Source organism: Bison bison, unplaced genomic scaffold (genome assembly GCF_000754665.1).
Source record: "Bison bison bison isolate TAMUID 2011002044 unplaced genomic scaffold, Bison_UMD1.0 scf7180017864482, whole genome shotgun sequence".
Taxonomy (NCBI): domain Eukaryota; kingdom Metazoa; phylum Chordata; class Mammalia; order Artiodactyla; family Bovidae; genus Bison; species Bison bison.
In genome coordinates, this window is record NW_011495042.1 from 1,140,307 (window position 1) to 1,155,759 (window position 15,453).

Below are 15,453 nucleotides of genomic sequence, written 5' to 3' on the forward strand. Positions count from 1 at the left end.
TGACCCAGGGATTGAACCCATGTTTCTGTATCTCCTGCATTACAGGTGGATTCTTAACCCACTGAGCCACCTGGGACACCCCATATAATCTATGTATCTATATAAATAAATAATTTTGCTGTACAGCAGAAATTAATGTAACGTAAATCAACTATACCTCAATAAAATTTAAAAAAAGAAGTCACTGAATATTCACGGGTTAACAAAATAAATTCAACTTCTTGTTCCTATATCATCCCAATCAGGTGTTCTTGGTCAGCAGGTGGCTTTTCTCTATATTATGATTCCTCTCAGCCTTGTGGTTCATGCTTACCTACCTCAGAATTCCCTGGAGGGCTTGTTAAACTACAGATAACTGATTCCGCTCCCAGAGTTTTACATCCTGTAGGTTTGGGTGGGTCTTAAGAATGTACATCTCAAGTTCCCAGGTGCTGCTCCTGCTGCTCTGTGGACCACACTTTGAGAGCCATTGCTCTGCATCAACACAGTAGAGAAGTCAATCTTCTCTTTACTGCCTTTGCATCGAAGTGGCACACGTCACCTCCCCTCACCTCCTATTAGTGGAACTCATATTCTGGACCACTGCAGATGCTAGGGTGCAGAATGTGGTTCCCAGAGTTGGGTCCCCCACACTTGACAGAAGCAGCAGGAATCTTGGTTGTCATCTCCCAATCCGGGATACACCAAACAGATCCCCAAACAGCATTCTTCTACAAATCATCCTGTGAAAGCCCAAGGTTTCATATCTGCCACCATTTCTTGGTTTCTACCATCCCACTGGTGGTTTGTGAAAGTGTATAAACGCCTTTCTGAGGTCTCCCCCAAGATCTCTTGTTCAAGTCTTAGGTCCAGCTTAAATGTCACTTTTATAAGGACATCTTGCCTGATTCCCTAGCCTTAGTGTTCTTTTCTGGTACTTTCTATATCTTTCCAGAGTCTCAAAACAACATAAACTGACAAACTGTTCAATGCAAGGGAAACAAGGTTGTGATCAGAGGCTGGACGACATGTCGCCAACACCAGTCTGAGGATTTGGATGTGCCTTCACTGGCCAGGTCTGGGGGTACAGTCACCAACTTAAGGCACTTGGGTGTACTTCCATGGCACCGGCCACTGAAGAGGCAACGAGAGGCATCTTCACGGAGCCTGCAGGAGGTGGGCCTACGTGTTGCTAAGCGTTCATGATTCCAGGTGCACCATCGCGCGTCATCGACGTCATCACGTGCTGGACGGGCCGTCACGTGTCTGAAGCTCCGTCATGTGCGTCAAGTGCGGGTGGAGTCGTCGCGGCGTCCGGGGTTCACGCGGGCTGCCGCTGCTGCCGCTAGAGGCCGCCTCAGGGGCCTATGGCCGCCTCGCTGTCCCGCCTTAGCGCAGGGCTTGCAGCCTCGAGGCCGTTAGGCCTGAGCCGCAGCTTCCTGCTGCTGGTACTGCTGCTGCTGAACTCGGGTGAGGGCGGTGTCTGTTCCGCGCCGCTCCCGCTCCGGGTCGTCCTCCCCCGACGCTGCCCTCCAACCCGCGGGAGAGGCCGGGATGGGCCTTGCGCCGCCCGCCAGCCCGGAGCCCCTTGTCTACGGAGCCTTCGGGCCTGTCTCAGGGCGGTTCCCTTGTTCCAGGGCTCGCAAACTCCCGCCCTCTCTGCGGCTGCCCTTAGGCCCGCCAGCCCTACAGCCTCCTGAGGCCTTGTGGTGCGAGGGTAGTCCCCCCTGCTGTGGGGGATAAGCCCATGGTCTCCCCACACTTAAACCAGTGTGGTCAACTTCACTTTCTTCTCAGAGCCTCTGTTCTTCGGAGAGTGCCTTACTAGCAGTGGCTTCCTTCCCTCAGGAAACTCAGGCCCTCAGGTGCTGTCTCCCTTGACTCCCTCAGCCCCGGCGGCCCCTCCAAACCTGACTGTTACCCTTTCTTTAGGAATCAGAGCCAGGCCTCCTGTTCAAAGTCAGCCTGCTCACCCCTGCTCTGGACTCTGGGCCCTCCGTCTGCTCTCGTAGATCTGTATCCTCTCCCTTTCTATTTGCCGTGTCATCCCCTCACTGCCAGATTTCTCGCAGTAAGTTTTCACTTCATCTTTCCTTCGGTGCTTCCTCATTTCTCACTTAATCCTTAGCGCGTTCCTGGCATGTCTTTGCCCTGTCATCCCTGACCTTTCCACTCCTCCCTCTTTGATATTCTCTAATCCCTCCGCTTCTCTCAGGCCGTGCCTCCTGATTCTCCTCTACCTCAGAGTAACTCCCATGCTCTTCTGTGTTCCTCCCAGGCCCCCCATGTTCGGTCATCCCTGACTAATTGGTGTTCCCAGAAGTCTTGCCTGGGTTCCCTCTTCACTGCTCCCTGAGTGAACTCATTTGCCCTGGGTATTTAGCTGCAGCTGCCATTTATGTGATGCTCCCTCACGAAACAATATGCCTGGATGCACAGCAACATACTGGGCATCTGTTCTTGAATGACCTAGAGCCATCGCAGCTCCTTGGGTTCCAAAGTTGAGATCCTTCCGATAAACTAGGTTCTCTTATTCTGTCCTCTTACTCAGTGGATAGTAGTCATTTTTCTCTAAAATCAGAAATTGGGGAGTTTTCCCTAGACTCAGCTATCTTCCTTAGTCCCACATCCAGCTCATCAAGTCTTTTGCCACTGCCACTTCGTTCAGCCCTCCTCATTTATAGCCTGGCTTCTGCCAAGTCTTTGGTGAAATCTTACTGCGTTCATCCTTTTCACCTTCCTATCTAATCTGCATACTGCCTTCACAATACAAGCCTGACCATGTCACACCTCCACTGGCCTCCCTCCTCCCAGAGTCTCACCCAGGCTTCTTGGCCTGACTTAGGAAGGCACTTCTGATTGACTCCTGACTGTCTTCCCTGGTGTCATTTCTTGCCATCACAGGCTTTGTCCTTTATCCTCTAGAGTCTCTAGCTTACACCATGATGTTTCTTTCATAAAGAATGTCATTGTCACTTTTCATTTCTGTTTTACTCTCTCATCTTTAAGATCTGGCACAATAACCCCTCTTTCCAGAATCCTCTCTGTCTTCTTCTGGGCTTACCTGACACCTGGAGCCTTGTCCCCACATTGATCTCACATGAGTGACTGTGTGTTTACTTGTGACTTCTCTGCTGGACAACCTGCTCCTCAAGAGCACATACAGGATGTGTCTGTCGATACACCTCTGTCCCTTGATAGAACCCCCAGCTCCTTGGCCTTGGGCTCCAGGGCTGGGAACAGAGTGGGAGATAAGGAAATAATTGGTGAAGGATTGAATGAACTAATGAAAAATGTACTTCTTCATTGTCATCCTGTTACAACCTCTTATTTCATCTCTGTTCCCCGTTTCTCCTCCAGGTAACAAAGGAGACAGCACCAAACCAGGTAGGTAGGGTAAGACCCTGCCTCAAGAAAACCTTGGATCCTGGGAGGGTATATTCTGAAGAGGGTCACAGAGATAGTGTTTCTGGGTCTATAGCAAGCAGAAATTCAGTGTAAATGGCCTGCTTTCTAAAGAACAGCCTGTGCCTGCCAGGAAGTACAGACTCAACAGTGCACAGTGAAAGCGTATCTTGGCCTCCTGTGAGAATGCAGAGCCTCTTCAAGTTCAACCCAGGCTGTATCCCATCAGGGAACATGCCCAGGAAGAAACCTTTTGAGCTCTGAACTGTTCATTTGCAAATGGAGCCTCTTGGGCCTTATGGAAGTGTCTGCAGAGCCTGGCTCTTCTGGGTTCTTCCTGTCTTTTTCCTTAGACTTTTAAGGGTGGAGGGTTGTGTTGCTCCTGTTTGTTCATAGGTTTCCATTCTAACAGGTGCACCCCGATTTATTGTGGATTGTTTGGTTAGTTATTTCTTCTTATATCTTCGCCCTACCCCTATTCCTTCTCTTCACTCTCCTCCCAACCTTTCTTGTATGTTCAATGCATATCTGTGTTTTGGTATAATTACATATTGTGGTTTTGTGTGCATGTATTTTTAACTTACATAAACAGTATGTGCTCTAGATCTCTTTCTGTTTCCTCCTCTTTTCATTTAGCTCCATTTAAAAAATATTTTCCTTGGAAATAATTTTAAACATACAAAAGACTGAAAATAGTACAAGGAACACACACATATACATAATTTTTTTCAGAATCAGTTGAGAGTAGCATGCAACTCTTTATCCCTGAATACTCTGATGTGTATTTTCTAAGGATATTCTCTTAGGTAATCACAGTACAACCTATGAATTTCAAAAATGTACATTGATACCATATTTTTATCTACTGTCCATATTCTAATTGAGTCAGCCCTCTGCATTCCTACCAGCAATTTGTGAAGGTGTATATATTGTTACAGACCTCCCACCCCTTGGCTTTATCCAGCTTTTGCCTATCTAACAGATTAAAAAACTGACTCTTTAGTTTAATTGAGATTTTTCTCATTACTAATGAGCATGTCTCATTGTGCTTTTGGCCTCTTGAATTTCCTCTTCTGATAAATTGATTGTCCTTATCACTTTGTACATAGTCTGTTGTTCTTTTTTCTTGATTTCCTGGAGTTCCTTGTATATTCCTAACAAAAGCATTGATTTTAGACATTGCAGATATTACCTGCTAATCTGTCATCTGTCTGTTAACCTTGTTCCTGGGGTCAAAAATCCTTGATTTTTATGTACTCATGTTAATCAGCTTAATGCCTTTATGGGTTGTGGTTTGTTTAAAGAGTCCTTTTCCATCCCATGTCACATGTTTGGCTGTTAACTTTACAGTTTTACCTTCAAGGTCTTCAAGTACTACTAGAGAAGAACTGAGTTTTGTTTTTCTTACTTATTTTATAATGAGCCAGTTTTCCCTAACCATCTGCTCAACAGTCCATCATTTAGTCAGATTGTGGTAGCTCCTTTATTTACATTAAGTTCCTGTATTCTGAGGAACAATTTCAAGTTCTCTGTTCCTTTTTTGGGGTCCTCTGGTCTGTGCTTGTCAGTACCAGTATTCGTTACTATGGCTTTGTTGTGCGCCTTAGTATCTGCTAGGACAAGTATCCCTTCTTTGCTCTACTTTATGGACCTTTGTTTTTCTATTTCAATTTTAAAGGAAGTTTATCAAATTTCTTAAAAATTTGAAATGGGAAAGTGACTTTACAGATTAATTTTGGGAAGAATTGCATCTGAAATATTTATTCTATTTTAAAACAATGGGTCTTTCTCCATTTATTCCAGTCATTTTCAGTGTCCTTTATTAGAGTTTGAAATATATTACCACAGACATCTTGCTTAGTGTTGAATACTTGAATTCCAGGGTATTTTATAATTTTTAGCTATAAAATGTATCTTATTTTGAATATAGTTGTGCTATATTCAGGTCGGTTGGGGTAGAGAAATGTTACTGATTTTACAAATCAGCTATTGAAGTATTATATACACGCCTGCAAAAAGTGCACAAATCTTGTGCCCAGCTCTTGAAATTAGCACACAGTGAATGCATCTGTGAAGTCTCCACCCAGTCAGAAAGTAGAGTGGTACCAGCACCCAGAAGCTCCCTTCTGTCGTCCCAGTTACTTCCTTTGCCCTCCTCCCACAAAGTATCATTACTCCTGGCTTCTGAAAGTATAATTTATTTGGTTTGTTCTTTAATGTTGTATAATGTTTCCTGTAGATTTTCTTACTGCTAAAGTAAGAGTTTGTTTTGTTTTTAGTCATAAAGCTGTGTTGAATTTTTGAAATGCCCTTTTCTGTATCTGTTAAGAAAAGCGCATGATTTTTCCTTAGAGAAAAAGAACTGTGTATGTGGAGAATACCCCAAGAGTGCTTCCACTGTGGACTACCCTTGTGCCCTGGGACAATCTCCACATGATCATGGTTCATTATTTTAAAAAATATAATATCGGCTAATATTTTATTTACAATTCTGCATGTATCTTCACATTCATACAGTCATACAACTTGATTGTTGAAACTACTTGCAAACTAACAGTGTGTAAGCTGTGAGTGGGAGGCCTCTGTTGGCTCCATGCTGGGGCTTTTTCTTGAATCGTCTGTGTAAAGATTTCTGACATAGAAGTCTGGAGATTTTCTTGACTCTGAGTAGTATGGGGACAGAGGCCTTTTGCATTTAAGAGATGCAGAAAACCTTTTAGGAACATGGCCTGAGAACATAAGAAAATACATTTCCTGTCTTGGGGCTCCTGCTATGCTTCTCCCTAGTTTTGAAGTTCTGTGCTTTCCGCTCCCTGTGTGTCTCAGTATCCCTCTCCTCCTGTCACGTCTCTGTCTTGATGCTTTTTATCTCTGTCATTGTCATCTTCTGTCCAGCTCAGTGCCTTCGGGCAGGCCGCTGCTCTTCTCTCACGCTTAGTTTCCCCTTCTTTGAAATGGAAGCAAGTCCCCGAGTTTACAGACTTGTGCAAGTTCCCCTGGGGGCATCTTGGTCTTAGTCATCCTTAGCCTCCTCTGTGTGGCCACTGTATCTCCCTGGCACACTGTTCCTGAAGCTTGTGGCCAACCTTGGTGGCCGAAGAATTTGGACCTGTCTCGCCATTGGCCCTGGGAAGTGAGCCTCCGAGTGGGAAATGAGCACGTGTGTGGAGGGGCCCTCATTGACCTCAAATGGGTGGTGACTGCTGCCCACTGCATCCAAGGGTGAGTATGGCCTCTGGAGACCCAAGACTGTAAAGGACCCAGCCTAGACTCCTTGTTTCCTCTGTGAAATAGTGTGGGGATATAGGAGGTTGAGGGAGCGGGAAGGGATTTCCAGAATAAGAGAGTCAATCAGGCAGGACTTCTATTAATGGGAGCATCCTTGGTGGAGGTAGGAGCATAGTGTTGCTTGAGAACCTGAGATCCACCAGATGGGGCTCTGTGTCTCCTGTAGCACAAAAGAGTATTCAGTGATTCTTGGCACCTCCAAGCTGAAGCCCCCGAACTCCACAAGAACCCTCTTGATCCCTGTGAGGGACATCATTATGCACCCCAAGTACTGGGGCCGGACCTTCATCATGGGTGATGTGGCCCTTCTCCAACTTTACAATCCTGTCATCATCAGCAAGTATGTGCAGCCCATCTGCCTTCCAGAGCCCAATTACAGCCTGAAGGTTGGGACACAGTGCTGGGTAACTGGCTGGGGCCAGGTTAAACAGCGCTTCTCAGGTAAGGAGGAAGGGGTTGGGAGTGAGGTATGGCACCCCAGAGGGTACACTCCATTCTGTTCGGGCCTTGCTTGCTGAGCCCCTTCATGGTGTTTCTCGAAGCTGTTACCTATGACCCCTGGTTCTTTGGATGTGTTAGGATTGCTCCTCACATGAGAACTGTTGCCATGGTTGACACCATTGCACTTGCTGTGGGCCCTTCATTTAGACCTAGGAAAGCCTGATCATTTGCTTCTTTCAGAAGCTTAGAGTTAGGGATTCATAAATTCATTCACTTATTCGTTTACCTGACAAATGTCAATGTTCAGGCATCTGCCACATGCCAGACCCTTGGCATTGAGGATGTATGTCCTGCCTCTTGGGAACTCATAACTGGAGTGTGGGTAGGGGCACAGACACAAGGAAAGAGGCAGAGACTTTATCAGGTGATCATGAGAGTAAGTGAGGACGAGTCTGGGATGAGCTCTGGGCAGAGGGTCTGCCTGAGGTGCCAGAAGGAGGAGTGAGTGTCAATCAGGTGGCAGAGGGCACAGCCAGTACAAAGCTCAGAGGCTGGAGAGAAGCAGCATGGTGTAGGGGTCTCAATTTCAGAGTAGTTGCACTGAAACTTGTATCCTGCTTGGTTCAAAAGCAAAAGATTCCCAGAGAAAAGGGTTTTGGAGTAGAGCCTTAGAGAGTTAGGTGCTTGTCAGACATGGTCCACACCGCAGGGGAAGGGACAAGTGAAGGAGGGCCTGGAGACGTGAAGGGCTGTGGCCAAGTCTTGATGCTGGAGGGACAAACCCTGGGGAGAGGCAGGGTTGAGTGGAGTGAGGAGTCAGTTCTCACCACACTGGACTCCTCCACAGCCAACTCCACGCTGGCCTCAGAGCTGCAGGAAGCCGAGGTGTTTATCATGGACAACAAGAAGTGTGACCAGATTTACCGCAAGAAGTCCCACATCCCCCGCGTTGTCCCCCTTGTGCTGGGGGATATGATTTGTGCCACCAATTACAGAGAAGACTTGTGCTCTGTGAGTTTCTGGGAGGTTCTGGCAGCTGTCCTTCGGTTGGGATGACTCCAGATAGGGGGGCAGTTCCCCAGGGAAGGGTTTGCTTGGCCTCCCTCTTTGTCATCATCATCAGGCAGAGCCATTCTCCCATCTTCCTTCCCCGTGACTTTGATTTTTGCCTGATATTCTGGGATGGGGTCCTCAACTGAGGAGTGAAGGAAGATTCCAGGTAGTGAGATCCTCAAGGATTGAAATAAGCTTCCAAGCAGAACTCAGAGGATGGGCATTCTGGGTCCCCCAGTCCCTTGGGCCCCAGCTGGGCCGGGAGCCTCCATCACTCCTTTCTCTTTGCCTAGGGGGATTCTGGGGGTCCATTGGCTTGTGAAGTCGAGGGCAGATGGATTCTTGCTGGGGTGTTGTCCTGGGAAAAGGCCTGCGCCAAAGTACGTAATCCGGGCGTGTATACCCGTATCACCAAATACAGCAGATGGATCAAGAAGCAAATAAGCAATGGGATTCTCTCAGTTCCCTGCACTTCTGCCTGGCTCCTACTCCTGTTCTGGCTGCTGCAGCCCCAGATGGGCCCCTGATCTTCGCTCTCCCTTCTCCATGCTTTGCCTTTGCTGAATGAGGCCAGATCAAGATTAGATCAAGGTCATGCGTCTGTATTCAACAAGAGTCAAGATGGGGAAAAAGTGGCCCCTGGGACTGAGACCAGTTTTGGCCTCCTAGTGGGGAGGGAAGTGGTGGATGACTAAGCCTTGAGTGACCAGGAGAAAGGAAGTGTGGCCTAGAAGCGCTCTGGAATTGGGGATCAGGATAGCGGGGATTAAATTTGTGAAAACATAAGCTGACTCTGTTCTCTTTTCTGGGTGGCCCTGGGGATTGGGGATCGGTGGGTGGGCAGGGCCTCCTGGAATTAATTCTCAGGAGGCTTCCCAGAGTGGAGACTGTTGTTTTTGCTAAGCCACTTGTGCTGCGGCTTTGGGAAAGGGCTTGGGCCTGAGGCATCAGTTTTCTCAACTGGAAAGTGGGCGTGAGGGGAGCAACTGAGACACGCGCTATAGGTGGCAGTAGGAAGGACCTATCGTGCTCCAAAATCAGCTTTCTTTTTTTTATAACTGGCATATAAAAAAATGATTACAAAAGTCCTGATCCTATATTTTTTAAAAATTAAAAATAATTAAAGGCAATATTTGGATTTTTGTTGTGATTTACCAAAAAAATTCAGAAATACACATAAAGATTCCCCCTTGCTCATTAACCCCCCACCAATAATGCTGCTCCCCTCCTCAAAAGTAGTCATTGTTAGCATCCTTAAATATATCAATGATTTTTAAGCAATTAGACTCATATATATATATTATTAATAACCTACATTAAAAAAACTATATGCCTTGAAAACCTTTCTATGTCAATACCTAGAGCTGTTCATAATTTTACATCATGTCACGTGTACCATGTGAATGTGTGTGTGTCCTTTAACCAGCACCAGGGTTTAGGCAGTTTCTGAACTTGCCTGCCTTGCAGCAGTGTTGCCATGAATGCGTTCCTGCACACTTGGGGTGGAGTTGGGGGACACACTGCAGCATGTCTGCAACGTCTTCCTAGGAGTGTACTCAGGGGAGGCCCATCAAAGGAAACGCAAATGTAGGAACTTTGGATGAGCACTATTGGTATAATTTACTCCTCCCAAAGCTGAACCAGTGTACATTTATACCTATGGTATACAAGAATGAATGTTTCTTCTTTTTTACTGAAAAATGGATATTATTAATCTTCAAAAATTTTGCCTATCCAGTGGTAGAAAGTTATATCATTGCTGTTTTAATTTGCATTTCCTTGATTGGAAGAATACCTTTTCATGTGTTTATTGAAAAAAAGGCGTATCTTTCCCCTAATAAAACCTTTGTTCATATGCCTATTTTAGTAATTGTTTATCTTTTTCTCATAGAAGGTCTTTCTGTTTTCTAAATATTTTTTGTTGTTGTTGTTCAGTTGCTAAGTCATATCTGACTCTTTGCTACCTCATGGACTGCAGTCTGCCAGGCTTCCCCGTTCTTCACTATCTCATGGAGCTTGCTCCAACTCATGTCCATTGAGTTGGTGATGCGGTCCAGCCGTCTCATCCTCTGTCACCCCCTTCTCCTCTTGCCCTCAATCTTTCCCAGCATCAGGGTCTTTTCCAGTGAGTCGACTCTGAATATTTAGCTTTTTAAAAAATCATTTACGATTGTGCTGGGTCTTCATTGCTGTGCACAGGCTTTCTCTAGCTTAGATGAGCAGGGGCTACTCTTGGTTGTGGTCACAGGCTTCTCTCGCAGTGGTTTCCCTGGTGAAGAGCGCAGGCGCTAGGCGCATGGGCTTCAGTAGTTGTGTGCTCAGGCATACTTGCTCTGTGGCATATGGAATCTTCCCAAACCAGGGACTGAACCTGTGTCTCCTGCTTTGGCAGGCTGATTCTTATCCACTGTACCACCAGGAAAGTCCTGAATATTAAGTTTTTGTCGATTACTTTACAAATATTTTCCCCAGTTGTTGCCACTCATCTTTTAGAAATATGTAGAATAGAAGGGTAATCCTCCTGTAAAGACTTCAAAAATTATTATTGAATGAAGTCAGTCAGTCTTTATTTTCTTTATGAATTTTGGCGCTTGCTTAACTTGGCCTATTACACCTCCAGATTATAAAGCTGTATTCACATATTTAATATTTTGATAAATTTGTTTTTCGTGTGTAACTGTAATCCATTTGAAATTTATGTATAGTGTGAGGTCAACCTCTCACACTATTTACTGTAGAATCCATCCTTTTCCTGCTGAATTGAATGTCCACATTTATAATAACAAAATTCCAATATATTTGTGGGTAGATTTTTTTGAAATCTCTGTTATTTCCCACTAATCTGTCTGTCCCTGGGCTAATGCTGTACTGTTTCAACCAGCTTCATGTTATGCTTAGTTAAATGGTAGCAAAAGCTCTCTTCTTTAAAAAAAAAACAGCTTAATCTACCAAGTTTGCCTTTCTTATAAACTTTATAATCTGTCAGTTTTCATTAAATTTTTTTCTTTAATATTTTTCATTAAAAATATTATTGGTATTTGAATTAAAATTAAATACACAGAATAACTTGAGGAAGATTGTCATTTTTACAGAATTGAGTTCCTAGCCAGAAATGTAGTATACGCTTCCATTCATTCAGCTCTTCTATTCATGGATGTCTGGAAAAAAACTGAGTTTATTTCTGAGTAGTTTACAAGTTTTGATTATGTTTTTTAGGAATGGTATCTTTTCCACTACATTTATAAAACTCCATTTATGAGGTATTTTAAAGCTGTTGATGGAGTAAAAGCATAATGATCTTGATTCCTGGTCATCTTGCAAAACTGTGTATTTAATTCAGTGGTTTTTCAGTGATTCTCTTGGCTTATTTTGGGGTAATCAAATTAAAATGGTCACAGCTACCTCTTGTCTGTTTTGAAATTCACGCCATTTATTTCTTTTGCTATCTCACTGCAGGAGACTCTAGTGCAATATGAATTAGTAGCAATAATGGTGGGAGTATATGTGCTGAATTCTTCTTCTATTCATTTCATAGATACTTATTGGGACTTTCCTCTGTGCGAGGCACTGTTTTGGGCCCTGGTGACACAGTTGTGAGCTTTTAAGATATAATTTTTATTAAATTTGTTCACATAATGAAATACGTTACTAGATTTCCACCAGATTGCTTAGGTAAATTTATAATATTCTCTGGATTCATTTTTCTACCATTTTGTTTAGAATTTTTGTTCCAGTGTTGGACTGGCCTACAGTTTTCTTTTTTGTTCCACTCTTGGTATCATTACTATACTGGCCTCTTAAACATGTTGAGGAGTTTTCTAGTATTTTCCTGTGCCCTACAACAGTTTGTATAACACCAGCATTATCTGTTCCTTACATTTGATAGATAGTAAACATAAAATTCACTGGGCCTGATGCCTTTTTTATGGGGTAGATCTTTGAGTGTTTAAAAAAAACCTTTCATAGTTATTGGCTTAGTTGGGTTTCCCACCTCTTTTTGCATTAATTTTAGTAAAAAAGAAAAAAGCAATTTAGCTTAGATTTTAATATTTCAAACTGATAAGTAAAATTTGAACCTATGGCTCCTTTCCTATTTTTAATTGTTACTTACATGTGTACTCTGTCACTTTTCTTAATTATTAAAGATTAGATTTACCAAATTTTTGTCTATTTCATAGGTATTTCCCACAAAACCTGATGTAGTATTACTGGTTAGCTTTATGATAGCCATCCTTCCTTCATGTTACTACAGATCCAGACAGCAGCTCACACTCTCTGCCATGTTGCTCATCATCTTCAGGGAGAAGCTCTCACACTCCCAGCTCCAAAGCTGGGTGGCCCATTGGCTTGATCTAATTAGCATAGCCAGTGCTCGGCCACCTGACCCCAGGTGGGTTATCCCAGTTAGCATAAGGTATGGTCCCATTACTTCATGGCAAATAGATGGGGGAACAGTGGAAACAGTGACAGACTTTATTTTTTTGGACTCCAAAATCACTGCAGATGGTGACTGCAGCCATGAAATTAAAAGACACTTGCTCCTGGGAAGAAAAGTTATGACCAACTTAGACAGCATATTAAAAAGCAGAGACATGTCTTTGCCAACAAAGGTCCATCTAGTCAAAACTATGGTTTTTCCAGTGGTCATGTATGGATGTGAGAGTTGGACCGTAAAGAAAGCTGAGTGCAGAAGAATTGATGGTTTCGAACTGTGGTGTTGGAGAAGACTCTTGAGAGTCCCTTGGACTGCAAGGAGATCCAACCAGTCCATCCTAAAGGAAATCATTTCTGAATATTCATTGCAAGGACTGATGCTGAAGCTGAAACCCCAATACTTTGGCCACCTGATGTGAAGAACTGACTGATTTGAAAAGACCCTGATGCTGGGAAAGATTGGAGGCGGGAGGAAAAGGGGATGACAGAGGATGAGATGGTTGGATGGCATCACAGACTCAATGGACATGAGTTTGAGTAAACTCCATGAGTTGGTGATGGACAGGGAGGCCCAGCATCCTGCAGTCCATGGGGTCACAAAAAGACACGACTGAGTGACTGAACTGAGACCTGAGAGGAGAGAAATACATCCTCTCTCTTAATGTGGATGATGAAGCAGAAGGATGCTGGCCACCATTTTTCAATAAGGGGACTGACTCACAATGAAGTTGCCATCACTGAAGCGAGGAGACAGAAATTTCAAGCCTGTTTAAGTGAACGTTTTACTTGGGAACTCCTAAATGGTACAAACTGCCTTTTGATTTTAGTGATCAAATACCCTTCTTTTTGTTTATTTCATGAAAATTCTTTTAGCTTTAGTAGTCCAATGTTCCCCCTTGGGGGGCTTTATTTTATTGTTCTTTTTCTGACTTCTTGAGTAGTATGCTTAATTCATTCATTATTTTTGGTTTCTGATATTTTCAGTTAATTCCATAAAATTTCCTGTGAGTCTCACTTTGGCCTCATTTGACCTCATTGTCATTCGTTTCTTTGTCATTCATTTCTATATTACTTTTTAATTTCACACTGTATTTCTTACTTAACCCAAGAGTTCTATCTGTGTGTTGTTTAATCTCCTGACAGATAGTTTGGGAGAGGGATAGGAGAATTTATTGAGGTTTTCTTTGTGCCTAGTATTTGGTAATTTTTATTGAATATTTCATGTGTGTGTGAAATAAAAGTGTGTGTTTTGAAACAGAGTTCTAGCTATAAGTGATTGCATCAGGTTTGTTGACTGTGTTATTCAAATCCTCTCAACACTTCAGATAGTTTATATCTATAAATCTGTTGATTTCTGAGAATTAAGACTATTTCTTTTTTGGAAGGTAAAGAACATTTATTTTTAAATAATCAGTGGGAGTATTGATAATACTAAAAAATTCTACAACTTAGGGGAAACTTAGAGATTGTTTTATTATTTTTCATATTATGCATTAAAAAAGTTTTACCTGATAAAGAATTTATATGTGAAAAAGATGACATCTATAAAAATATATGTATAGACAGGGACACCCACATTTGGGAACAAAGACTATTTCCTTCTGCAATTCTAGCTTTATTTTTTAAAGCTGTGTTGTTAGGAGTACAAGATTCATGCCTACTATACCATCTTGGTGGAATATATACTATCAGTGTAAAATACACCTGTTATTGCATTTAATATTTGTTTTTACAGAGATCCAGATCATAGAGTTCAGTCCTAACTCTGCTGTAATAATTGATTAGAATATAATTTTATATTTTGTATGTGTTTCTTATAAATTTTCCTGGGGGTTATTTTGTACATTCTACAATTTCTTGCTTCAAACATTTAATTCATTTATTTTCATTCTTTGTTCAGTTCAGTTGCTCAGTCATGTCCAACTCTTTGCCACCCCATGGACTGCAGCACACTAGGCTTCCTTGTCCATCACCAACTCCTGGAGTTCACTCAAACTCATGTCCATTGAGTCAGTGATGCCATCCAACCATCTCATCCTCTGTCGTCCCCTTCTCCCATGCCTTCAGTCTTTCCCGGCATCAGGGTCTTTTCAAATGAGTCAGCTCTTTGCATCAGGTGGCCAAAGTATTGGAGTTTCACCTTTAGCATCAGTCCTTCCAATGAATATTCAGAAATGATTTCCTTTAGGATGGACTGGTTGGATCTCCTTGCAGTCCAAGGGACTCTCAAAGGCTTCTCCAACACCACAGTTCAAAAGCATCAATTCTTCAGTGCTCAGCTTTTTTTACGGTCCAACTCTCACATCCATACACGACTACTGGAAAAACCATAGCTTTGACTAGATGGACCTTTGCTGACAAACTAATGTCTCTGCTTTTTAATATGCTGTCTAGGTTGGTCATAAATTTTCTTCCCAGGAGCAAGCATCTTTTAATTTCATGGCTGCAGTCACCATCTCCAGTGATTCTGGAGCCCAAGAAAATAAATTCTCTCACTGTTTCCACTGTTTCCCCATCTATTTGCCATGATGTGATGGGACCAGATACCATGATCTTAGTTTCCTGAATGTTGAGTTTGAAGTCAACTTTTTCACTCTCCTCTTTCACTTTCATCAAGAGGCTCTTTAGTTCTTCTTCACTTTCTGCCATAAGGGTGGTGTCATCTGCACATCTGAGGTTATCGATATTTCTTCTGGCAATCTTTATTCCAGCTTGTGCTTCCTCCAGCCCAGCGTTTCTCATGATGTCCTCAGCATATAAGTTAAATAAGCAAGGTGACAATATACAGCCTTGATGTACTACTTTTCCTATTTGGAACCAGTCTGTTGTTCCATGTCCAGTTCTAACTGTTGC

General features: G+C 43.2%; 1 protein-coding gene across 1 annotated transcript; it reads left to right on the forward strand.

Annotated features, from left to right (window-relative positions):
* The first annotated feature begins 1,283 nt into the window (after nt 1-1,283).
* On the forward strand, nt 1,284-8,942 carry PRSS45 (protease, serine, 45). Its single transcript, XM_010862378.1, has 6 exons — nt 1,284-1,449; nt 3,340-3,366; nt 6,459-6,606; nt 6,839-7,113; nt 7,961-8,124; nt 8,460-8,942. Exons 1-6 carry the CDS (start codon nt 1,347-1,349, stop codon nt 8,691-8,693), a joined length of 951 nt encoding a protein of 316 aa, XP_010860680.1. The 5' UTR covers nt 1,284-1,346; the 3' UTR covers nt 8,694-8,942.
* The last annotated feature ends 6,511 nt before the right edge of the window (nt 8,943-15,453 follow it).